A 21,182-nucleotide genomic window follows, 5' to 3' on the forward strand; every position below is an offset into this window, starting at 1 on the left:
AAAACTCCAAATCTAATTGAAAAAGGAAAACCCTCAAAATGGTGCTAGTTGTTCCCTAATAAAACATCTAATAAAAAGTGGCAGTTTCCTAATTTTCAACCAATACTCCATGTAGACTCCATCTTGAATTGAAAAACTTGCGTTTGACAATCAATTCCAAGAAAATCACCCCCTTTTAGCACTTTTTACTCTAATGCCCTGCAATTAACACAAAACGCCAAACATGAGTAGAATCCGACAATTAAAACAATATTTGGCAAGAATAAAGAGAAAATTAATTATAAATTTAATAACAAATTTCGACCTATCACTGTCCCAATCAAACGGGGAGAAATTACCCCAAAACCACCAATATTGTTCATTTAAGGGTAGAAATATTCTGATGTATACATGAAAATGTCATTTTCTGTGTGTGTTGTATTAATCTTGTAGTAAGCAAGAACTAAAAGATTTCTAAATTGGGATATGTAGCATTGTTAACTTTTCTGGTGTATATTAGCTCTTGGAATCTACATTGCTACTTATTTCCTTATACTTCAACGTGCACCCCAAATAATCACTGTTGAAGTTTGTATTATCCATGACTAACAATGTTGACTTAGTTTGGAAACATGTGAAGCACTGAAAATATTACTTCTACTTCATGAAAATAATCGATTTTTATGATTTGAATAAAAATATAGCTGCCGATGTACCAATTAGAACTGTTTGTTTCTATACTGAATCTCCAATCAACTTGTTGCAAAATTTCCCATTTAAGTGCTGCATATTGGTGGTGTTTTCTATTGAAAGCAATTTACAGAGATCAAGCATCGTCAGTTAACCATTGGAAGCAACGGTCATCTGGAAGTCCGTAGTTATAACATTCTTTTTATTACACTTTTACCCTCTCACCTTCTAAATTAATATCATATGCCTATTTGTTTATATTTTTATCTTCTAAAATTCACTAATCATCTTGGGCTGTGGGTAAAAGTGGAACAAAAATAAAGTCTCTCTCCTAGAATTTATTTTTTATTACTCTTTTCAAATAGAGGGGCTGACAATGTGCCAAAATTGTCATTCCAGGAGTGCTAGGTGTGATTTCGAAAACATGGGGGGTACCAGGTGTGATTGGAAAAAACCTCAAGGGAGGTTTCTAATATTAACCCTTTAGTTTATCCCAAAAAAGAAAAAACACATCACTGATTATGGGATAATTTCATAAACATCCCATGAGGTTTTTGATAGTCCCACTGTCCTTCTTTGAGATTTTCAAAACATCAAAAACCTCTGAGTTTATTGCCAAAATAACTCTTCTTTTGAAACATATACCCAAAGTAACCTAATTTTAAAATTTATTACCTTTATAATTCCTTTTTTTTTCCATATAGGTTGCATCTGTGGTAGGATAGAGATAGAGGCACATTCTATCTCTCTTTTCCAACTAATATCTTCCCTGATTCTCTCTCTGAACCTTCCCACTTTTTTTTCCTTTATTATTTTGTGTCCTTTCGTTATTTTTCCTTGTCAAATGTAATTGTTAAAAGCCAATATTTATATTAACAACATCTAAAACTTCATTATCATTCCTAATATTGTATATGTAGATGAAAATATTCTCCTCGAATTGATAATTTCAAGGTAAATGAAGATTATTCTCTTGTATTTTCTATTGTGCAGTTTTTGGAACATTCATATGGCCTTCAAAAAATTTTGAATACTAATTGCTTTAACAAATGATTTCTCACACAGTGTGTTTGATAAAATGTCTAAGAGGAAAACTCCGTAACAACAGAAATTCGTGCTCAATATAAGCATGTTCATTTGTAGTGCCTCTCTATCACATAATCAAATAATCTCGTATACTTGAAGTATTTTTGCACATTTATTCAACATCAATTAATAGCTTGTGTTACTTTTGAGAAACTTTAGCATTATCTTAATTGCAATAGTTTGATTACTTTTTGTAAAAGTTCTTTTCAAGGAGTAGGAAGCATAACATAAAAAAATATGATAGCCTTGAAGTTTTTGTAACTTTTTCTTGTTATTGCTTATAATGTTCATTGCAATTTTTGTATTTTGCAAATTAATTTTTGAAAATATATATGCAATAAGTTTGATACATTTAAAAAAATTGTACAGAGCAATAATAGCAAGGTCAATAATGGTAAATTTTATTTTAAATAATTATAAGGAAATTATCAAAGTTATGCAATTTTCTTGTGCCTCTATAATAAAACAGTTTAAATTTTTAGTTTTTATTGGAAACTATAAACTAGATTAAAGCTTTCCTTTCTTGTTATCTTACATGGCAATCAGGGTAATTAGGTGGCAACAATAACATCGATTTGGGAATAAAATTTGAAAGTGAATCATATTGGGAATATTTTCTAAAAAGAGTGTTATTTTGACAAAAAACTCAAAACCTCTCCTAAAACTAATTAGTTAATAACAAATCAGTCCAATTCAAATGCAAAACAATATAAAATTATTATTAGAAGAGAGAAAATAATTTGATTCTATAATTACCCTCAAGTTTTTGCGTTAGGTAGTTAATTTACTATGAACAATATATACCTATTTTAACTTTATCAAATGTGAGGGAATATAAGTGAAATTGCTTACAAAAGTAAGGCTTCAATTTGTGTAACTATTACTGCATTCATAGAACGTAAATAAAATATCAACTTTCTAACTCTACAACAACTCAAAGTCTTATGTACATGTTGTAGTTGTAATATCATACTATTATGTCTATTATAACACAATCAATTGCATACTCTGCTACGAGCAAAACAAATCATGTAAGCCCTACTACAACCAACATTTTAGTTAAAAAAACACTATTTGTTGAATAATCACAAACAAGAAAAAAAATTGTCATCATTATATTTACGACCAACATTATTAATTTTTTATATTATATAATTATATTATAATATTTGTATAATTATATTTAATTATATATAATATTTAATTTAATTAGTTACAAACCTATAATAATGATATTATTAGTTATATGTATTATATAATGTATATTAGTATATGTAATATAATTGATATTTTCAATTATATTAATAATTACACATATTTACTAATAAAAATTATTAATTGGTTATATTAAATTTACTAATATATTTAATTTGTGAAAATTTCTTATATCCCATTTCGAAAGAGCCAATGAACCAAATATCAACTATAGTAATGATACGCAATCTTGGTACTGAACCAAACAGATGTATTGAAATGATGGACTTCATTCCAAATTCAGGATAAATGATTCCAAATCCGAATCCGATTCCAACATTCAAACCAAACACCACCTTATTCTTTTTTAACAATCATTTATTCTTTTTACTGCAGCATTTCTTGCACTTGAAGATGATTTTTGCGTTAAGGTCCTAAATCCTCATACAATGCATTAATTGCCCTCTTTTGGGTTGTTGATGGGAAATCAATACCCCTCCTTCAATTACACTCCACTAACCTGTCGACAATTTTTTTTTTTAACGTTAATGTTCACTTTAGTCCACCAACACTTCTTGCTATTAAGGAATTTAATGCACGCCAATAATTATTATTTTTCGCTCCTTTACGCGGGCTAACTTGAAATTCTCTTCCCACTTACCAGAATTTCTGCGCGTTTAAAAGTACACTCTCAATCAAGGGATAATTTCAGAAACCTCCCTTGAAGTTTGTAGTAATTACATAAAGCTCCCCTCAAGTTTTAAACATTACACCTACATCCCTTACTTTTAAGGTTTATGTCCGCACGTCCCTAAGAATATAATTCATCATTGCTCTAACACTATAAGAAATAAAAATAAAATTCTATCTTTATAGTAAAACCACAATCAATAAATAAATAAAAGAGAGAACCAATGAGTAATTGCTAGATTTTTTACTTAACAAACATAATAGTCATTTTTTTATGTTCCAAATCTCAATTTCATTTTTTCCCTATATCACTGCCACCTTTTTCATCTTCCCCTAGTTTGACAATAAAATCTATAGTCTGCACCTTGTTGATTTGGTAACGTCAATTGGCTAATATTTGTAAAGAGTAAAACTATTGGAGAAAAAAAAAAGAAAGGGTCTAAAATTTTTATAGTAAGAAAGGATAGGAAGACAAAAAATACAGATAAATTTTGGAGATGGTAAAAAATTGATAATAGTATGGTTGGTAAAAATGGAGCGCGATACTTGGTGAGAGGGAGAAGTGGTTGTAGGAGAAAAAGAGAGAAGAATATTAAAGAGGAAGGGAAGGAGGGAGGAAAAGATGAAAACTAGAAAATTGATGGAGATTGCTTTTTTAAACTAGAAAATGACTAGTAGAATAATAAGAAGTATTTTTCGGTTTTAAATGTCCCTTTATGAATTGACTATTAAGTGGAGGACATTTTAGTCATTTGATTGGACTGAGGGAGGTTTATGAATTATTGAAACCTTAGGGGAGTTGAGTGAAATTGTCAAAAACCTTATAGGAGGTTTCTGAAATTATCCCCTCAATCAACTCTCCACCGGCCTAGGCCCATTTTATCCCAATTGTGTGTGGTTCCCATTGGCTGTGCTCTTTCTCTTGACCAATTGACAGATTTTTCTACGCATACGCATCTAAGAAATTTTCGCCATTTAAGTCCGAAATTTCGCACAATTAATCATTAACAGACACCTTCTTTAGCAGTCCCAATTCGATTTATGTACAAGTCCTGCATATGAATGGAGCTCCAAGAAGTCCTGCATATGAATGGAGGCGAAGGCGATGCAAGCTACGCCAAGAATTCATCCTTCAATGTCTGTCTGTCTCTCTATCTCTCTCTTTAACACACACACACACACACACAGAGTAGTAGTAAATCATGCTATGATACGTCGATCTCTAACTTAGTATGTCTTTTTTCGCCCCTTAACATTTGTATTTTGGAGTGGTATGTGTAGCAACTGGTTCTCGCCAAGGTGAAACCTGTCCTTGAACAATGCGTAGGGGAATTGTTGCGGGCCAACTTGCCCAACATCAACAAGTGCATTAAAGTTGCGGATTTGGGATGCGCTTCCGGACCAAACACACTTTTAACAGTTCGGGACATTGTACAAAGTATTGACAAAGTTAGGCAAGAAATGAAGAATGAATTAGAACGTCCCACCATTCAGGTTTTTCTGACTGATCTTTTCCAAAATGATTTCAATTCGGTTTTCATGTTGCTGCCAAGTTTCTACCGCAAACTTGAGAAAGAAAATGGACGCAAGATAGGATCGTGCCTAATAGCCGCAATGCCTGGCTCTTTCCACGGCAGACTCTTCCCCGAGGAGTCAATGCATTTTTTACACTCTTCTTACAGTCTTCAATTTTTATCCCAGGTCTTTGAATTACTCCCTTTTATCTTTTTACTTTTTCTTGTAGCAAAAATAGTTCATGATTTTCATTCAACACATTAGTAACTATGCATGGAAATTTCTTTAATAATTCTCAAGATATCCACAGGAATCCAAGAAAGAGATTTCTAAAGGGAACCAGCTTTAGACTGCAGGTTCCCAGCGGTTTGGTGACTGAATTGGGGATCACTGCGAACAAAAGGAGCATTTACTCTTCCAAAGCAAGTCCTCCGCCCGTCCAGAAGGCATATTTGGATCAATTTACGAAAGATTTTACCACATTTTTAAGGATTCGTTCGGAAGAGTTGCTTTCACGCGGCCGAATGCTCCTTACTTGCATTTGCAAAGGAGATGAATTCGACGGCCCGAATACCATGGACTTACTTGAGATGGCAATAAACGACTTGGTTGTTGAGGTTAATCATTTCTCTGTCTCTTTGATGATCAGATGCTCATTGCTTGTTATCTGAAATAAACTAGATGGCTAGCTAGCATATTCAGGGTTCCTACCTTAGCTGAAAAATGGACGCAATTTTATTCTTGTAACCTTGATAGAATAAACTCTGTGTAGACCAAGTTCACCGTAAATCCGATGGTAGCAACCTTTAATTAGGAGTTAGGCGTCACAACTCCAATACAGTTAAGATAATTCTTTCCCTTCCAATAATTTGTTGGAAGTTGGAAATATAGGGGGATTTAATTTGTCGGCTATCTTTTTTTTCCCCCTTTTTGGTTAAACAGGTATTGGAAAGGAAGAAATAGTTCATTATTTAATCTTTTTTGGCAAATTTTTGATATGAACTAAAAGCCCAAGTAATAATCATATATTCATATTGAAATTAAGGAAAAAAGCTGCACGTTTTATTCTAGAGTTGACGTTTTAGCAAATTGGCTGATTTCCAAGTCTTGTACGTCCAGTAATTCGAATTGACTTGATGATTGGCATATGAATACAGGGACATCTGGAGGAAGAAAAATTGGACAGTTTCAATGTTCCAATCTATGCAGCTTCAGTAGAAGAATTAAAGTGCATAGTTGAGGAGGAAGGTTCTTTTGAAATTTTGTACTTGGAGACTTTTAAGCTCCGTTATGATGCTGGCTTCTCTATTGATGATGATTGCCAAGTAAGATCCCATTCCCCAGAATACAGCGATGAACATGCTAGAGCAGCGCATGTGGCATCATTACTTAGATCAGTTTACGAACCCATCCTCGCAAATCATTTTGGAGAAGCTATTATACCTGACATATTCCACAGGTTTGCGACGAATGCAGCAAAGGTTATCCGCTTGGGCAAAGGCTTCTATAATAATCTTATCATTTCTCTTGCCAAAAAACCAGAGAAGTCAGACATATAAAAGCTTGTTTATAGTTGGTTTTTGTGCTATGGTTTGTTTTCTGATACGGGGAAAGGATTTAGTGCGGTTGGGGTTCTATCCGAGTATTGTACTTTTAATATTAGTTGGTGTATAATTATGTTACATTGTTATATTCGTAATAAAAGTGATGTATAAAAATAAAATATTTAATATATATTCAATAAAATATTTTCATATATTTGTACATGAAAAATTTAAACACGCACAACAACTGGACAGAATAGCATAAAATACAATTGCACTACATCCTTGTCAGATACCATGTGTATGATTGTATGGGAAGTCTTGGAATGATGAATTTTTCATTAAAACCATGAGACATGGAAATTGAAAGAAAAGCATTCAGTTTTTAAAGCTTTAAGTTGAGGATTCCAACGTCGGTACGGTTGAGATGATATGGACTTGAAAATCTTTATTTCAATTGAAACTTAATTGACAATTAGTTGAAATGTCAAAAAAAAAAAAGAAAATATTATTTAATCAACTCAATGGCATATAGTTGTTTATATTATAATAAAATATTTAATTAACTATTTTAATTTTTCAAATATAAGTACTGAACATTAGATTATGAACAAATTTTTAAGAAGACTTTTATTATGATTTTAAAATGTATTACATTTTTCATCCACGCACAGCCGATTTTCACCGGTGGTGTCTGGATATCCTTCTTTGTGCGTGCCTACTATGGGCAGAAAAGTTAACTTTCCACCGTAGACGTAACCATCTTATCTTCGCATTGCTCCTGCCTACTATGAGCAGAGAAGTGAACATTCCACCGTAGACGTAACCATCTTATCCCCATATCACAACTTCCGATTTTATTACTCGTGAATAACTTTCATAAAGTGGCCACTTTGTCTTCAAATACATTTGGCTTTTCCTTAGTACATGGCATACCCAATTGTCATTTATTCATTCGCTAAGTGTCACTTTATCTTTTTGAAGGAAGTGTCCCTTCATCTTGAAAGACGTTCAAACTTTTGTTAGTGTCTCGCAAGCTCAATTCTCAGTTATTCCATCTCTAAGTTCCAACATATAAAAAAGAAGCAGAACACGATAAATGAATGACTTGTGAATATTTTCATGGTTCAGATTTTAAAAATGCATACCAATACATTATTCTCCAAAAAAACAAATAGAGAAAAAAAAGGAAAGTAAAAACAATGAGATAATTCTCATAGAAAAATTCGCATCACAGAAAATGCAAATGGTAAAGAAAAGTCACAGTCATAAATAATGGTAAGAGCCAGACTGCCGACAGAAGGGTACATGAGCAGGTGACGCCCTGTGCAAGATGCCAAGTTGGGGCCTACTTTGGTCGGAGGCCGACCCAAATTGAACCGGCGGACAACGACAACTTCCTAACGTTACGTCTACTCCTTTCTGCCCATAGACGCAGAAACAATGCAAGCAGGCCAACCGTGCTCTGTGGGGACGGACAAAGACCGACAGAGAAATAATTAATGTACTGGGCATTGGAGGGAGCCGGTTGTGCTTGTATGAAATAATGCAATACATTTTAAAATTACAACAAAAGTCGTCGTAAAAATTTGTTCATCATCTAATATTCATTACTTAGAAAATATTTTGTGAACTTTCCAACCGAGATGTGGGTCCCAATGAAAAGTGAAGAATGAAAAAGTGAACGTCAAACAAACATGAAAAACAAAGGTACGGAAAGGTAGACGAAATTGGTATAACGGAAAATGAGTGAAATTTTTAACATTATTTAGTGAATTTTGTATATGTCAAAACAAATATTGTAATAGTTTTTATTTTTAAATTGAGTTTGATATTTGAAATAATTGAAGCATAAATATAAAAGAAAGAGTTGGGATATCAAACATGATTAAAATAAAGGAAGATAAGCAATTTTGGTCCCTGATGTTTTGACAGGTGCCGAACCTGTACAATAATAAATACCTACTCGAGAAAAATACAGATTTTGTATATAGCGGTGAGTAGGGTCGAATCCACAGGGACTGGGGATAATTTGTTTCTTCTAGAGTCCAAAGTATGAGGGGTTTTTGATTAAATGCTAACTAAATAAATTAACTGCAGAAAATAATTAATTAAAAGAAATGATTGGGGAAACTCTAGCCAAGAGTACACATCAGAAATGGTTCATGCACTGATCATTGATGCACAAATAATTCCAACATTTAGCAATAGATTAGTTATAGTTGTCATGCACGCGATAAACAACCAACCCTTCCTTAATTTCTCGATAGCTAAGGTACGACCGTTAGCTATTTCTCTAACCAAAAAATAACCCTAGGTACGACCGTAGGATTTAATTTCTAGATTGCATTAATAATTAGAAGGCCCAATCCTAACCAACAAACACGCTACGAGGGTTTGTTTAAATTAGACCATATGCTCCCCTGACATAAACCCAATTACGCCAGTTGCTACTGAGGTAGAGATAACGAACAATTACGGATTCAATTACCCCTATTTAGCAAAAATAGCCTATATGAATAATTAATTATTGCGCACTAATCAATCATACACAAGGCCATAGCAATTAAAATCAAGGAACATATAAATACCAATAAATGAAGAAAATAATTAAAACAGATTCGATCTCACAGTAATTGTCGAACCAAATCGTCAGTTGTCCCCTTGACTAGAAAAGCTTAACCACGCCTCATGAGAAAATCTCCCCGTTGGGGAATATTGTCGAATACCTGGCGTGTGTCAGAGGCCAGTCCAAAGAAAGAAAACTAGAACTAAACTAAAAAACTAAAACTAAAGCCCTAGATATCTTTTGCTTCTGTACGTTGTCCCCTTTTAAAGCAACAAAAGAAAGATGACTAAAAGTTATCTAGGTGGTCCCCACACATGTGGACAAAGCCTCCCAAGTACTTCTTGTTCCAAGTCTCTCTACGTTGCTTTCTTTGAAGCCCAAATGACCAAATGCCTTTCACTAGCTTGTGGTCCCCCACCAATTCAAGGGCCCAAGGATTGAAGCCCTTAGAAATCTCCATATTTTTCACAAAGTCCCTCCTTTTTGGTAGTTTTCTGCTTCATTTCTGAAATTGATTCCAAATACCAAATATGAGTAAATATCAGCAATTAACACAATATTTGTCAGGGATAGAAGGGAAAATTAATAATAAAAATACTAACAAATTATACCCTATCATGTTTGGTCTATGAATTAAACTAGTTCCTGATATTTTTGCCAAAATAAATATGATCTCAAATTTTTTTATTTTAGGTAAATTTAGGACAACTAATAGAAAACTACAATATCTAATGGTCAAAATCAAGTTTTTTAGGTTTAGTCAAAAGTTTGACTTTATATTTTTGGTCTCTAATATTTGAAAATTTGATCAATATGGTCCCTTATGTTTTAAATAATTATACTTCAAATGAAATAAAATGTGAATTAGATTATATGCATAAAAAATGTGTTCTAAATCTCATTAAAATCCTTAAAAGTAATCCACATTGTCAAAACATATCATTTAGCCTAAAGAGAGTCTTTTCGTTAAATTAATTACAAACAAATGATAATACATAAATCATATATAAAAGAAAATTTAGTGGAAAAAAGAGAGTTTTAATTTGAGTGTATAGTAAATTTAATTGTAAACAGTATAACACAAATCGTTATTTAACTTGTGGATATGAGTTTCAATCGGTTATGATTAGGCACTATGATTGCAATAACAAGTAAAGGAGGACTCACACGAATTTTTAAAAAATTTATTGCTATTTCTTTTGTCTTTCCTTCATATCAAATCAAATATTTCAATAATACAATTTAATGTATTTATATTTATGTTCATCTTAAATTGATAATTTTATTGAATAATTTAAATAATTATAAAATCTTTATTTCAATTGAAACTTAATTGACAACTAGGTGAAATGCCAAAAAAAGAAATGAAATATAATTGTTTATATTATAATAGTATATTTAATTAACTATTTTAATTTATCAAATATAAGTATTGGGCATTAGATGTTGAATAAATTTTTAAGAGTACATTTTTCATCCACGCACAACCGGTTTTTCTTGAGTGGTGCCCGGATATTTCTTATTCGTGCGTCCCCACAGAGCACAGTTGGCCTCCTTACATTTCTTCTGCCTACTTTGGACAGAAAAGTGTACTTTCCACCGTAGACGTAACCATCAAAAACTCTGTCGGTAACCGGGGAGTGCTCCAACTTTTGACGCAACTGATGCCAGCCAACAAGCACGTGAATCTCTACCCCCCATCCTTATATCCATTATGGATTACTTTTTAGGTCATGGAATGTCGTTTAGTTTAGGGTTAATATCGGAAATCTACCTGAGGCTTCTTCTAATCACACCTGGCCCACCCCTCATATTTTTAAAATCACACCAAACACCCGTGGCGGTAGGATGTGACAGGCTGTCTCTATCAAAAGGGCGGAAATTACCCAAAAACCACCAATATTGTGCATTTAAGGGTAGAAATAATGCTCTGATGCATCCATGAACATGCCTTTTTCTGTGTGTGTTGTATTAATTTTGTAGTAAGATTTCTAAATTGAAATATGTAGGATTGTTAACTTTTTTGGGTATATTAGCTCTTGGAATCTACATCGCTACTTATTTTCTTATACTTCAACATGCACCCCAAATAATCACTGCCGAAGTTTGTATTATCTATGACTAACATAATGTTTACTGAGTTTGGAAACGTGTGAAGCACTGAAAATATTACTTCTACTTCATCAAATCGATTTTTATGATTTGAATAAAAATATAGCTGCCGATGTACCAATTAGAACTGTTTGTTTCCTTACTGAATCTCCAATCAACTTGCTGCAAAATTTCCCATTTAAGTGCTACGTATTGGTGGTGTCTTCCATTGAAAGCAATTTATAGAGATCAAGCATCATCAGTTTAACCATTGGAAGCAACGGTCATTTGGAAGTCCGTCGTTATAACATTCTTTTTTTATTACACTTTTACCTTCTCACCTTCTGAATTAATATCATATGCCTATTTGTTTGTATTTGTATCTCCTAAAATTCACTAATCATCTTGGCCTGTGGGTAAAAGTGGAACAAAAATAAATTCCTCTCCTAGAATTTATTTTTTATTACTCTTTTTTTTCAAACAGAGAGGCTGACAATGATACCAAAATTGTCATTCCAAGAGTGCTAGGTGTGATTTCAAAAACATGGGGGAGAGGGGGTACTAGGTGTGATTAGAAGAAACCTTCGAGGAGGTTTCTATTATTAACTCTACTAGTCATGGGATAATTTCAAAAACATCTCCTGAGGTTTTTGACAATCCCACTGTCCTCCATTGAGATTTTCAAAATATCGAAAATCTCTCCTAAAACTAATTAGTTGATAACAAATCAATCCAATTCAAATGCAAAAACAATATAAAATTGGTATTAGGAGAGAGAAAATAATTTGATTCTATAATTACCTTCAAGTTTTTGCATTAGGTAGTTAATTTACTATGAACAATAGATACCTATTTTAACTTTATCAAATGTGAGAGGATATAAGTGAAATTGCTTACAAAAGTAAGGCTTCAATTTGTGCAACTATTACCGCATTCATAGAGCGTAAACAAAATATCAACTTTCTAACTTTACAACAATTCAAAGTCTTATGTACATGTTGCACTTGTAATATCATACTATTATGTCTATTATAACACAATCAATTGCATACTCTGCTACAAGAAAAACAAAATATGTAAGCACTACTATTGCCAACATTTTAGTTTAAAAAAGACTATTTGTTGAATAATCACAAACAAGAAAAAAATTGGTCATCATTAAAAGGTTTTTCAATTTAGTAGCATAAAACCAACAATCTTAACATATATTTCATACAACACCAACATCCATTTTCCATGATAATAAAAGTAACACTTAGGATAAAAAAAAGAAAAAACACAACAATTCAATACCAATCTTCAAATGGAGCAAATCATATAGAACATGATACAAACTACATAATGTCAAATTTTCCTTTTTTTGGTTTGATCCAAGATACTTTTTTTTCACTTGGAAGGTCACTATTAAGCATGATCATCAATAACTACTTTAACATCTGCAATCAAATAATAAAAATTTCCAAAATTTAAGAGTAGAAAAATCTTAAAGGTTGACCTTGAGATTTTCGCAATCACCAAAATTTTGAAAAAAATTTGAAAGCAAATTTCCTCTTGAAGTCTCCTAAATCCTTAGATATGCTTAAAGAAGCTCTATTTCTTTTATTCCACAAAACCATCTAAAGTTTGAATCATTACTTCTACTCACGCACATCAATTATCAATTATAGAAATGTGCCTATATTTGGCCCCATTTTGTAGTGGCATGCTAGAAAAATTTTAAAAAACTTATAAATTGTCATTGTTTCTTTTAAACCTAGTTAATAACAATATAACTAATCATGTCAACATAATTGTTGTCGCGCCCCATTTTTTTTGAAAAATAAAATAAAATTTATAAGTTATCGAGAAAATTTGAATTTTATTTGAAAATGATGAGTGAAAAATGAGTTTTTATTTTAGGGAAGAAACAAAAGAAAAAGGGCATAAAATAGGACTTAAAAAGTGCGACGATTTTGGTACAAAATAATAGTCTAAAAAGGGTTTTTAAGAAAAAAACAGGAGTTGCCACTTGGTATTGAGTTTAGGTATACCAAGTCACTTAAAATATGTTTTTTAATAAAAAATAAACAAAACCCTTTTTAGACTACTCCAGGTTTTTGAAAAACAAAAGAAAAAAAGTTCGAGAGTCACGGTTGAAGAAAGGGAAGGTAAAGATTTGATCTAAGGCACCCTTTCAACCTAGCCAGGGTTAGTTGCGTGATTTAGTCAAAATTTTTCTTAATCTAACCTATAAAACTTATCACATTAGGACATTTCTATATGGATGCAAATCTAGATCTAATGAATATCGAAAGGGTCGAAATATCTCTTCAAAGTTTAATTGGTGCAAATCACATTAATTATGATGCCCTAAATGATTTTTAGAAAAGGTCACGAATATGCAAAAATGAGACTCAAAGAAAAGAAAAATTATAATATATAAATATACATGACCTAAAGGAGAGGAATGCAACATAACGGGTATGGGAGACTAAGATTCGTGACTTTAATTTTCCTTTTTATAGAGAGGATGAGAGCGTGCTAAGACTAAGAAGCCACACTCGTTCATTTCCCATATTCAAAAGGTGACTTTTCTAATATAGTCAAGCAAATGAGTTAACCTATTTCTAATTTCCTAAATGAGATGCAAATCTAAATGTCATGTTTTGCACATAGGGATGAGAGAGGTAATATATAGAGGAAATATCATGCAAGATGAGAAAAGACCCTAAAAACGAAAAACATGTATGAGATGTGATGAATGTCACGCAAAGAATGTGAATCTAGCGCGAAAACGGCCTAAAGGGTCTAACGTTGGACTAACCCATTTCTACACGTCTTCACTAGCGTTGGACTAGTGAGAAATCAGGGAGAAAGGCTACAACTAACGATGGACTAATGTGGTGACGTCATGCATTTATTAAAACTAAATAAAATCATATAAAGCATAATAAAAGGAATTAAACACATAATGCACATAAAACATATAATACATAGGCATAATTTTTAGATGCAAAACTCTAATGAAAGCGAATAAACACATAAGCACACAAGCATGCAAGCACCTAAGCAAATAAACGCAAATAAGAGTCTAACTATTGCATTCGAGGCCCTAATTACAATCTAAAGGGAGAATTCTAAAAATAATAACCTAACTATTACATTTATTTAACTAAATACATTTTTAGCAAAAATTAAAACCTATCTATTACATAGACTAGCTAGATACATGTCCTGATCATCTATCTATTACAATTTGGCATTTTAATGCCTCTCAAATAATTATCAAAAATGAAATAAAATAAATGAAACTTAAAATGAATAAAAATGAATAATTAAAAGAAAAAAACACTCAAAACATGCAATTACACATAAAACACATTGGAGCACATAAAAGAATTTCAAATAATAAAAGAAGTTACCTCCCTTGAAATTGTGGTTGAATGGGGTGAAATTTGCCCTACTTATGCTTCAAAATCAATAAAATGATCAAGACACTAATTTAATTATAAAGAAATAGAAATAATCATGAAATCTACCAATTAAATCACCTAAATGAAGTATAAATAACAATTAAAGAAGAAAAGTAAATTATATTTAAGAAATCAAAACTACTAGGGACCTAATTACAACAAATAAGAAAGTTATTGGGGTCAAATTATAATTATTATAAAAATTAGGGGCGAAAGAAAGAAAAATAAAGTTTAGGGACCTATTTACAATTAAATTAAGGATCTAATTGAAAGAAACCTAAAGTTTTTAGACTCACATCATAATTACTGAAAAGTCTAGGGACTGACTTGCATTTTTCGTCACCAGATCACTTAAATAATTGGGCCATTGGGCCAACTTTCATTTTCTTTTGTTTTGGTTGGGCCGAAACCTCCCCAAGCCCAGCTAAAGTCCAAAGCAAAATACACAGGCCAGGCCATAGTTTTACCCAATCAAACCCAACTGAATAAGTATGGGCTTTGGCCTCCTAGCCCAAGTCAAAACCCAATCAAAAAAAGCCCCAATCTATAACCAAAAGCCCACAACAAAAACTTTAACCCAACCTAACCTATTTTACTAAAACCCAACCAAGTAATAAATCTACAAAAAAAAAAAATGCTAAGCCTTAATTATGTGTTAAATCCCAGGATTAATCTACCTAAAAGGTCACATAAAGCATGCAAAAGAAGATTAGAATTTAAAAGGGGCAAAATTGATTGAGATTTTTCAGATTTTGGGCCATATCAGAATTAAGCAAAGGTTGAGGGACCAAAACGAAATTTCCACAAAATTTTCATGTAGCCTGGTCGAAGCTTTGCTGCAATCAGGAAGCTTTCTGCAATCTCCTTTCGCATTCGATGAAACACCAGCAATATCTCAACCAAACACCAAGATCTTGGATCCAAACAAATAGATTACGCAACTCTACCCTCAACACTCAATCTTATTACGTTTAACACAAGATTATATAAAAAATCTAAGCTAAAATGAACATCAAAAGAAAACAAAACAAGCCCAGATGCAACCAGCATTTTGACAGATTGGGAAGGATTTAAGCTTATACGGAAAGGAAGTGAGCAAAAAGAGTTACCTTTGATGAGAAGATACCAAACAAACACGGGAAATCCGAGGAGAGTGAGATTCAAAACTGAAATCTGAAAGTTAAGATCTTTGCTGCAGAAATTTTAAAGATGACTAAGGCAGCAAGTTCAAGCCCAAATTTGAAGATGTTGCAGCGGTTTTTTCCAAAACTTTTCACACCAATATTATTCCTTGATCATTCTAGATTACCCAGAAAGCAACATCTGCTCCAGAGAGGCTAGACCGAAATATGACCACGAAACACCCCCAATAGTCAACCCTGGCTCGTGTTCTTCCTAAAAATTTTTCTGCACTTTTTCTTCCCTTTCTCCCTCAATTTTCTCTCCTTTTCCTCTGTATTTTTTCTTTTTTCGGCTCCTATTTATCCCCCATCGCTTTCTTGCATTTTTTGGAACCTTTTTATAGGCACAAAACTCACCCCAACCCTAGCATCTAAGGTGCAGATTAGCTGAGAAATTTCTAAATTTATTATGAAATTTAAAATTTTTCTACAAATGGAGCTTTTTTAGTGTAGCATTCTGTCTAAGTGATGTTTGTATTTGCAAAATACGAGCTCACTAAGTTCGCATTTCGCAAATGCGATTTATTATTGAATTTCTGATTTTACAAAAATAAAAAAAAAAAAATTGCTTCAGACCTCGCATTTGACAAATGCGAGGTTACCTTGTCAAAAGGTTAGGCAACCCCACGTTTGACACATGCGAGGTCAGCACTGCATATGCGAGATTCCGTCACTGGACAATATCATCTTCTTCGTCACTGGCATTTCAGCATCTTCTTCCGTCATTGGACAATAACATCAGAAAGCTTACCTTATTCACCGAAAGATGGCTGTAGCTTCAACATTTTCTGGTCTTCGTTTTGCAGCTTTTCGGGGATTCAACTTTCTGGCGAGAGCTTCCGAAATGACCAGAGTTGGACTCCTTCCCTCCAACAGCTGCACTCTTGATGAATGTTGCTACTTCCGAGGATTCCAATGACGGATTTGGGATGCAATTTCCCCTCAATTTGTATTTCTCAATTTTGTGGTTTCTTAGGATTTTTCTGGTTAAATGAGTCAAAGAGAGGACTGAGGTTGAAGGAGCTGTGTTTCGTTTTTGACCGACAGACAAAGGACCTCGCATTTGAGAAATGCGAGGTCGACTTAAAAAAAAAAATGCTACTTGGCTTTTTGTTAGCTCGCATTTGCTGAATGCGAGCTAAGCTAGTTCGCATTCAGCAAATGCGAACCACCTGATTTTAGAAATCACCCCCACAAATACCCTCTCTTGTAGAAAAACTTTTTTTTTTTCATAATAATTTAAGAATTTCCTCCTGATTAGCTGCACTTTTCTTGATGGTTTTTGAGCCATTAGATGGCTTTTGTCCTGGGATTTTCTTGGTGTTTGGATTAAAGCCAGGTGGCTTGGTACTGGAGTGATCCAATGGAGCGAAAAAACGGAAGAAAAATGAGTGAAAATGGATCAAAATGGCTGCTGCAATTTTTCTGGTGCCATGACTCGTTCATGGTTTTGTATTATGAAGATGAAGCGTGCGTGCTTGTGGTTGCCCCCTTTTTTTTTTAACAAAAAACTGATTTTGTTATTTTTTTTCTTTTCTTTTTTTTCTAATTTTCTTTTCTGCCTAATTTTTGTAAAAATGAATTGGAAAAAAATGATTTTGTTAAGAAAATGAACAAAATAAACTAAAGTAAGATTTACAACAAAAACAACTAAATAGTAATAAAAATGAAGAAAATAAAGTAAAATAAAATATATAAAAATAAAATGGTAAATTTTTTTTTTCTTGGTAAAATTTTGGTGTCTGCAATTGTGAAATACCTCTAAAGTTGTATGAGTAATTAAGTTATTTCTCCATGATTGATGTAGCAATTGGACACCAGTGACCTTATAAGGGGTTTCTGATATTCTAGAAACCTCAGGAGAGGACAGTGAGATTGTCAGAAACCCCAAGGGAGGTTTTTGAAATTATCCCACTGATTATTCATGTTCATGAGCAGATAATTACCAGATTAAGGTCTACAAGTTGAATTTTGTCCAATTCAATCTAGCATGAAAGACTATTTATTACACACTTTTAAATAGTGTAAATATCTTTAGTAGGTTGGCCTTGTTTTCCTCTTGTTTTAATAATGGTATAGTGGAAATCTCTAGACTCTAAAACTTTTATGAGACAAAAGAATTAGTAATATCTCTTAGAGGGCTACACTACTTTGCTTCTAGTTCTAATAATTCCACAAGAAATTTTAACACGTTTTAAAGGGATTAGTGGCCTCTCTAGTTGATTCTGTTCATTACAGTCTAATTATTGTAATCCTTACAAGTTTCAGCTTAAACTCATATAACTTTGACGTAATGGTGAATTAATTGTACGAGTTAATAATATTCATATTCCTATCAAAATTGTACCATTCTACATCAAATTTTGTGTTATTTACATAATTGAATAAAAATTCAACTAGAGAGACCCTTGATTTGTTTTAGGGAAAAATGCACTTTTCATCCTCGAAGTTTGGCCTGTTGATCAATTTCATCCTCAAAGTTTCACTCAAAACACATTTCATCCTCAAAGTTACGTAATTTTGGCCAATTAAGGACAATTGACGGGAAATGAAGAAAATTGACGTTAGACCCAACTGTAAACCCAACAAAAAATGAGTTAAACCAAATGGAGCTATTTTTTAACGGAACAAAATTGTTCCAACGGACGAAAAAACATTCTTCTCCTTCTTCCCTCTGCCTTTCTGCAACCCCAAAATTTTTTTCCCAAAAGCCAAACCTTACACCACCTTGAAGCAATCAAATACTACATTTCTATATTTTCATTTTCACATAAAGAGAGTTGAGAAGTGACTGAGGGGGATAGAGGGCTTTCAATCATGGAAGACGTGATAGTGGAAGCCCTTCTATCTAATGAACGGGAAGCTCAGATTTTAGCTACCAGAGAACTTGGTAAACTTGCAACCAAACTAAGACATAAGTTAGTAGAAAGAGGGATCATTTCTCGGCTCGTTACGATGCTTCATACGCAAGATTATGAAGCCACTGAAACGGTACTCTGCTCTAGCTTTTCACAGTGAAAGGTAATGTTTGCTTCAGTTAAAATTTGCAACTTTTGAAGTTGCATCCGAAGGCATTGGCTGTAGAATTGTTCCCCATCTAATTTTGCTATGATTTTGCAGAAACAAGATCCGAATTGCAAATTCTGGTGCCATACCAGTATTGCTGGAGATCATTCAATGCCAAAACGAGTCATTGATTGACCTTGCAGCAGCAGCCCTCTTGGTTCTTTCTTCTTGCTCCGCTAACAAGCTAGCAATCGCAGCATTTGGGGCTATCCCAATCCTGGTTGGATCCCTGAATTCCCAATTGGCAGAAGAACGCGGTTTCCAGAATCTAAGCGTGTAGGCTAAGCTCGATATCATATTAACATTTCACAATCTCTCCACCTATCCTCAGATAATCCCATCTATTGTTTCTTTTGGTATGGTAAAAGCCATGCTTCAACTAATGTATGAGTTCGGAAAACAATCAGAGATGATTGAGAAGGCGAGGGCATTACTGGAGAAGATGGTTTCCTCGTCAGAGATTGCACTGAAGGAGGTTGCTGAGACTGCATCTCTTGTAATCCACTTTCTAGTGGAGGCCATCGAGGAAGGTACACCACTATGCAAAGAGCACGCTGCAGCTATGTTACTGGTCATGTGCCAAAGCTGTAGGGATAGATGCAAATCCAGAGATTGGCCAAAAAGTTTTGGGGTTGCAGAAAGGTAGAGTGAAGAAGGAGAAGAATGTTGGTTTTCGTCCGTTGCAACAATTTTTGTTCCGTTAAAAAATAGCTCCATTCGGTTTAACCCATTTTTTGTTGGGTTTACAGTTGGGTCTAACGCCAATTTCTTCATTTTCCGTCAATTGTCTTTAATTGGCGAAAATTATGTAACTTTGAGAATGAAATGTGTTTTGGGTGAAACTTTGAGGATGAAATTGATCAACGGGCCAAACTTTGAGGATGAAAAGTGCATTTTTCCCTTTGTTTTAAAGAGCAGCGCATCATCTGTTACACATCCGAGTGTTGCACTCTACAAGTTGGTATAATTCTTGCAATATTTAATTTATATTTTTAATAAGTTGGTGTACAATAATATTTAGTGTTCAAGTCGTACCAGGTATTAATTTACACCAATCCAATGAAAAAAATACACCAAATATTCTAAGATTTATGGTTAACATGCAAATATGTAAGGGAAAATGACCTATTTCATCCCTTGCATTTCACAAAAATATTCTTTTCGTCCCTCACTTTTAAAACGAAACAATTTGGTCCCTGACATTTAAAAATTAAACCTATTACATCCCTGAACCTAATTGTCAATTTGAATCAAACCATCCGATAACCCAATAATAAATTTCGGAGATAGAATTGATAGATCATATTCACATGACATTTATTGAACCAAAAAAAATAAAAAGTATAACATAAAAGGTCATTCTTTGTCTTGGAATAATAGGATTTCTTTTTTGGGTAAATCTTTTCATGTACCGTTAGTATATACGCTTGTGAGTCTACATGTATATTATAAATACAAAATTTGGTGTTTAAATTTAAATTGAAATGATATGGCAGGTACATTAACCCATCAGTGTATACAATGACAATGTAGGAAAGATTAATTCTTCTTTTTTATGTTATAATTTTTTATTTTTTATTTTGGATTTCATTAAATTTCACGTGAATATCAAGTTGAGTTAGTCAAGTGATCTACCAATTATACCCCCAAAATTTGTAATTAGGTTGATAGATGGTTTGATTCATATTGAAAATTGGGTTCAGGGATGTAATAATTTCAGTTTTTAAATGTCAAGGATGAAATTGTTTCGTTTTAAAAGTGAGGGACGAAAAGAATAATTTTGTGAAATGTGAGGGATGAAACCGGTCATTTTCCCAATATGTAATAAAGGATCCCAAGTCAGTTAAAGCTGGTTATTGCCGCAAGTTTGGCACTTTTTTGTGGTTTAACTGTACTTATTACCTAATCCTGGTGCTCAATGAAGAGAAAGACCCAATAATCTATTATTTTTAGTCAAGTAATTATTATACCAACAAAGGAAGAAGAATAATCAGTAATGCAATTGTGAACAGAGCATTAACAACTTCAGACTCGGAGAAAGGAATTTAATAAAGTAAGAGGGCCAAATGCCTTGAGATGATGCTAAAAAATTACTGTCGATCCACGAATGCACAGCTTGAAAACT

At 33.1% G+C, this 21,182-nt stretch overlaps 2 protein-coding genes across 2 annotated transcripts; both read left to right on the forward strand.

Moving 5' to 3' along the window:
* Nucleotides 1–4,561: 4,561 nt before the first annotated feature.
* On the forward strand, nucleotides 4,562–6,888 carry LOC113709599 (probable caffeine synthase 3). The gene is made up of 4 exons (NM_001426666.1): nucleotides 4,562–4,776; nucleotides 4,921–5,340; nucleotides 5,511–5,771; nucleotides 6,312–6,888. The coding sequence occupies exons 1-4, from the start codon at nucleotides 4,702–4,704 to the stop codon at nucleotides 6,711–6,713; spliced, it is 1,158 nt and encodes a 385-aa protein (NP_001413595.1). The 5' UTR covers nucleotides 4,562–4,701; the 3' UTR covers nucleotides 6,714–6,888.
* A 12,077-nt stretch (nucleotides 6,889–18,965) lies between these two features.
* LOC140014686 (uncharacterized) lies at nucleotides 18,966–19,703 on the forward strand. Its single transcript, XM_072065776.1, has 3 exons — nucleotides 18,966–19,012; nucleotides 19,112–19,277; nucleotides 19,389–19,703. The coding sequence occupies exons 1-3, from the start codon at nucleotides 18,966–18,968 to the stop codon at nucleotides 19,701–19,703; spliced, it is 528 nt and encodes a 175-aa protein (XP_071921877.1).
* Nucleotides 19,704–21,182: the final 1,479 nt, after the last annotated feature.

This window comes from Coffea arabica, chromosome 9e (assembly GCF_036785885.1).
Source record: "Coffea arabica cultivar ET-39 chromosome 9e, Coffea Arabica ET-39 HiFi, whole genome shotgun sequence".
Classification (NCBI taxonomy): domain Eukaryota; kingdom Viridiplantae; phylum Streptophyta; class Magnoliopsida; order Gentianales; family Rubiaceae; genus Coffea; species Coffea arabica.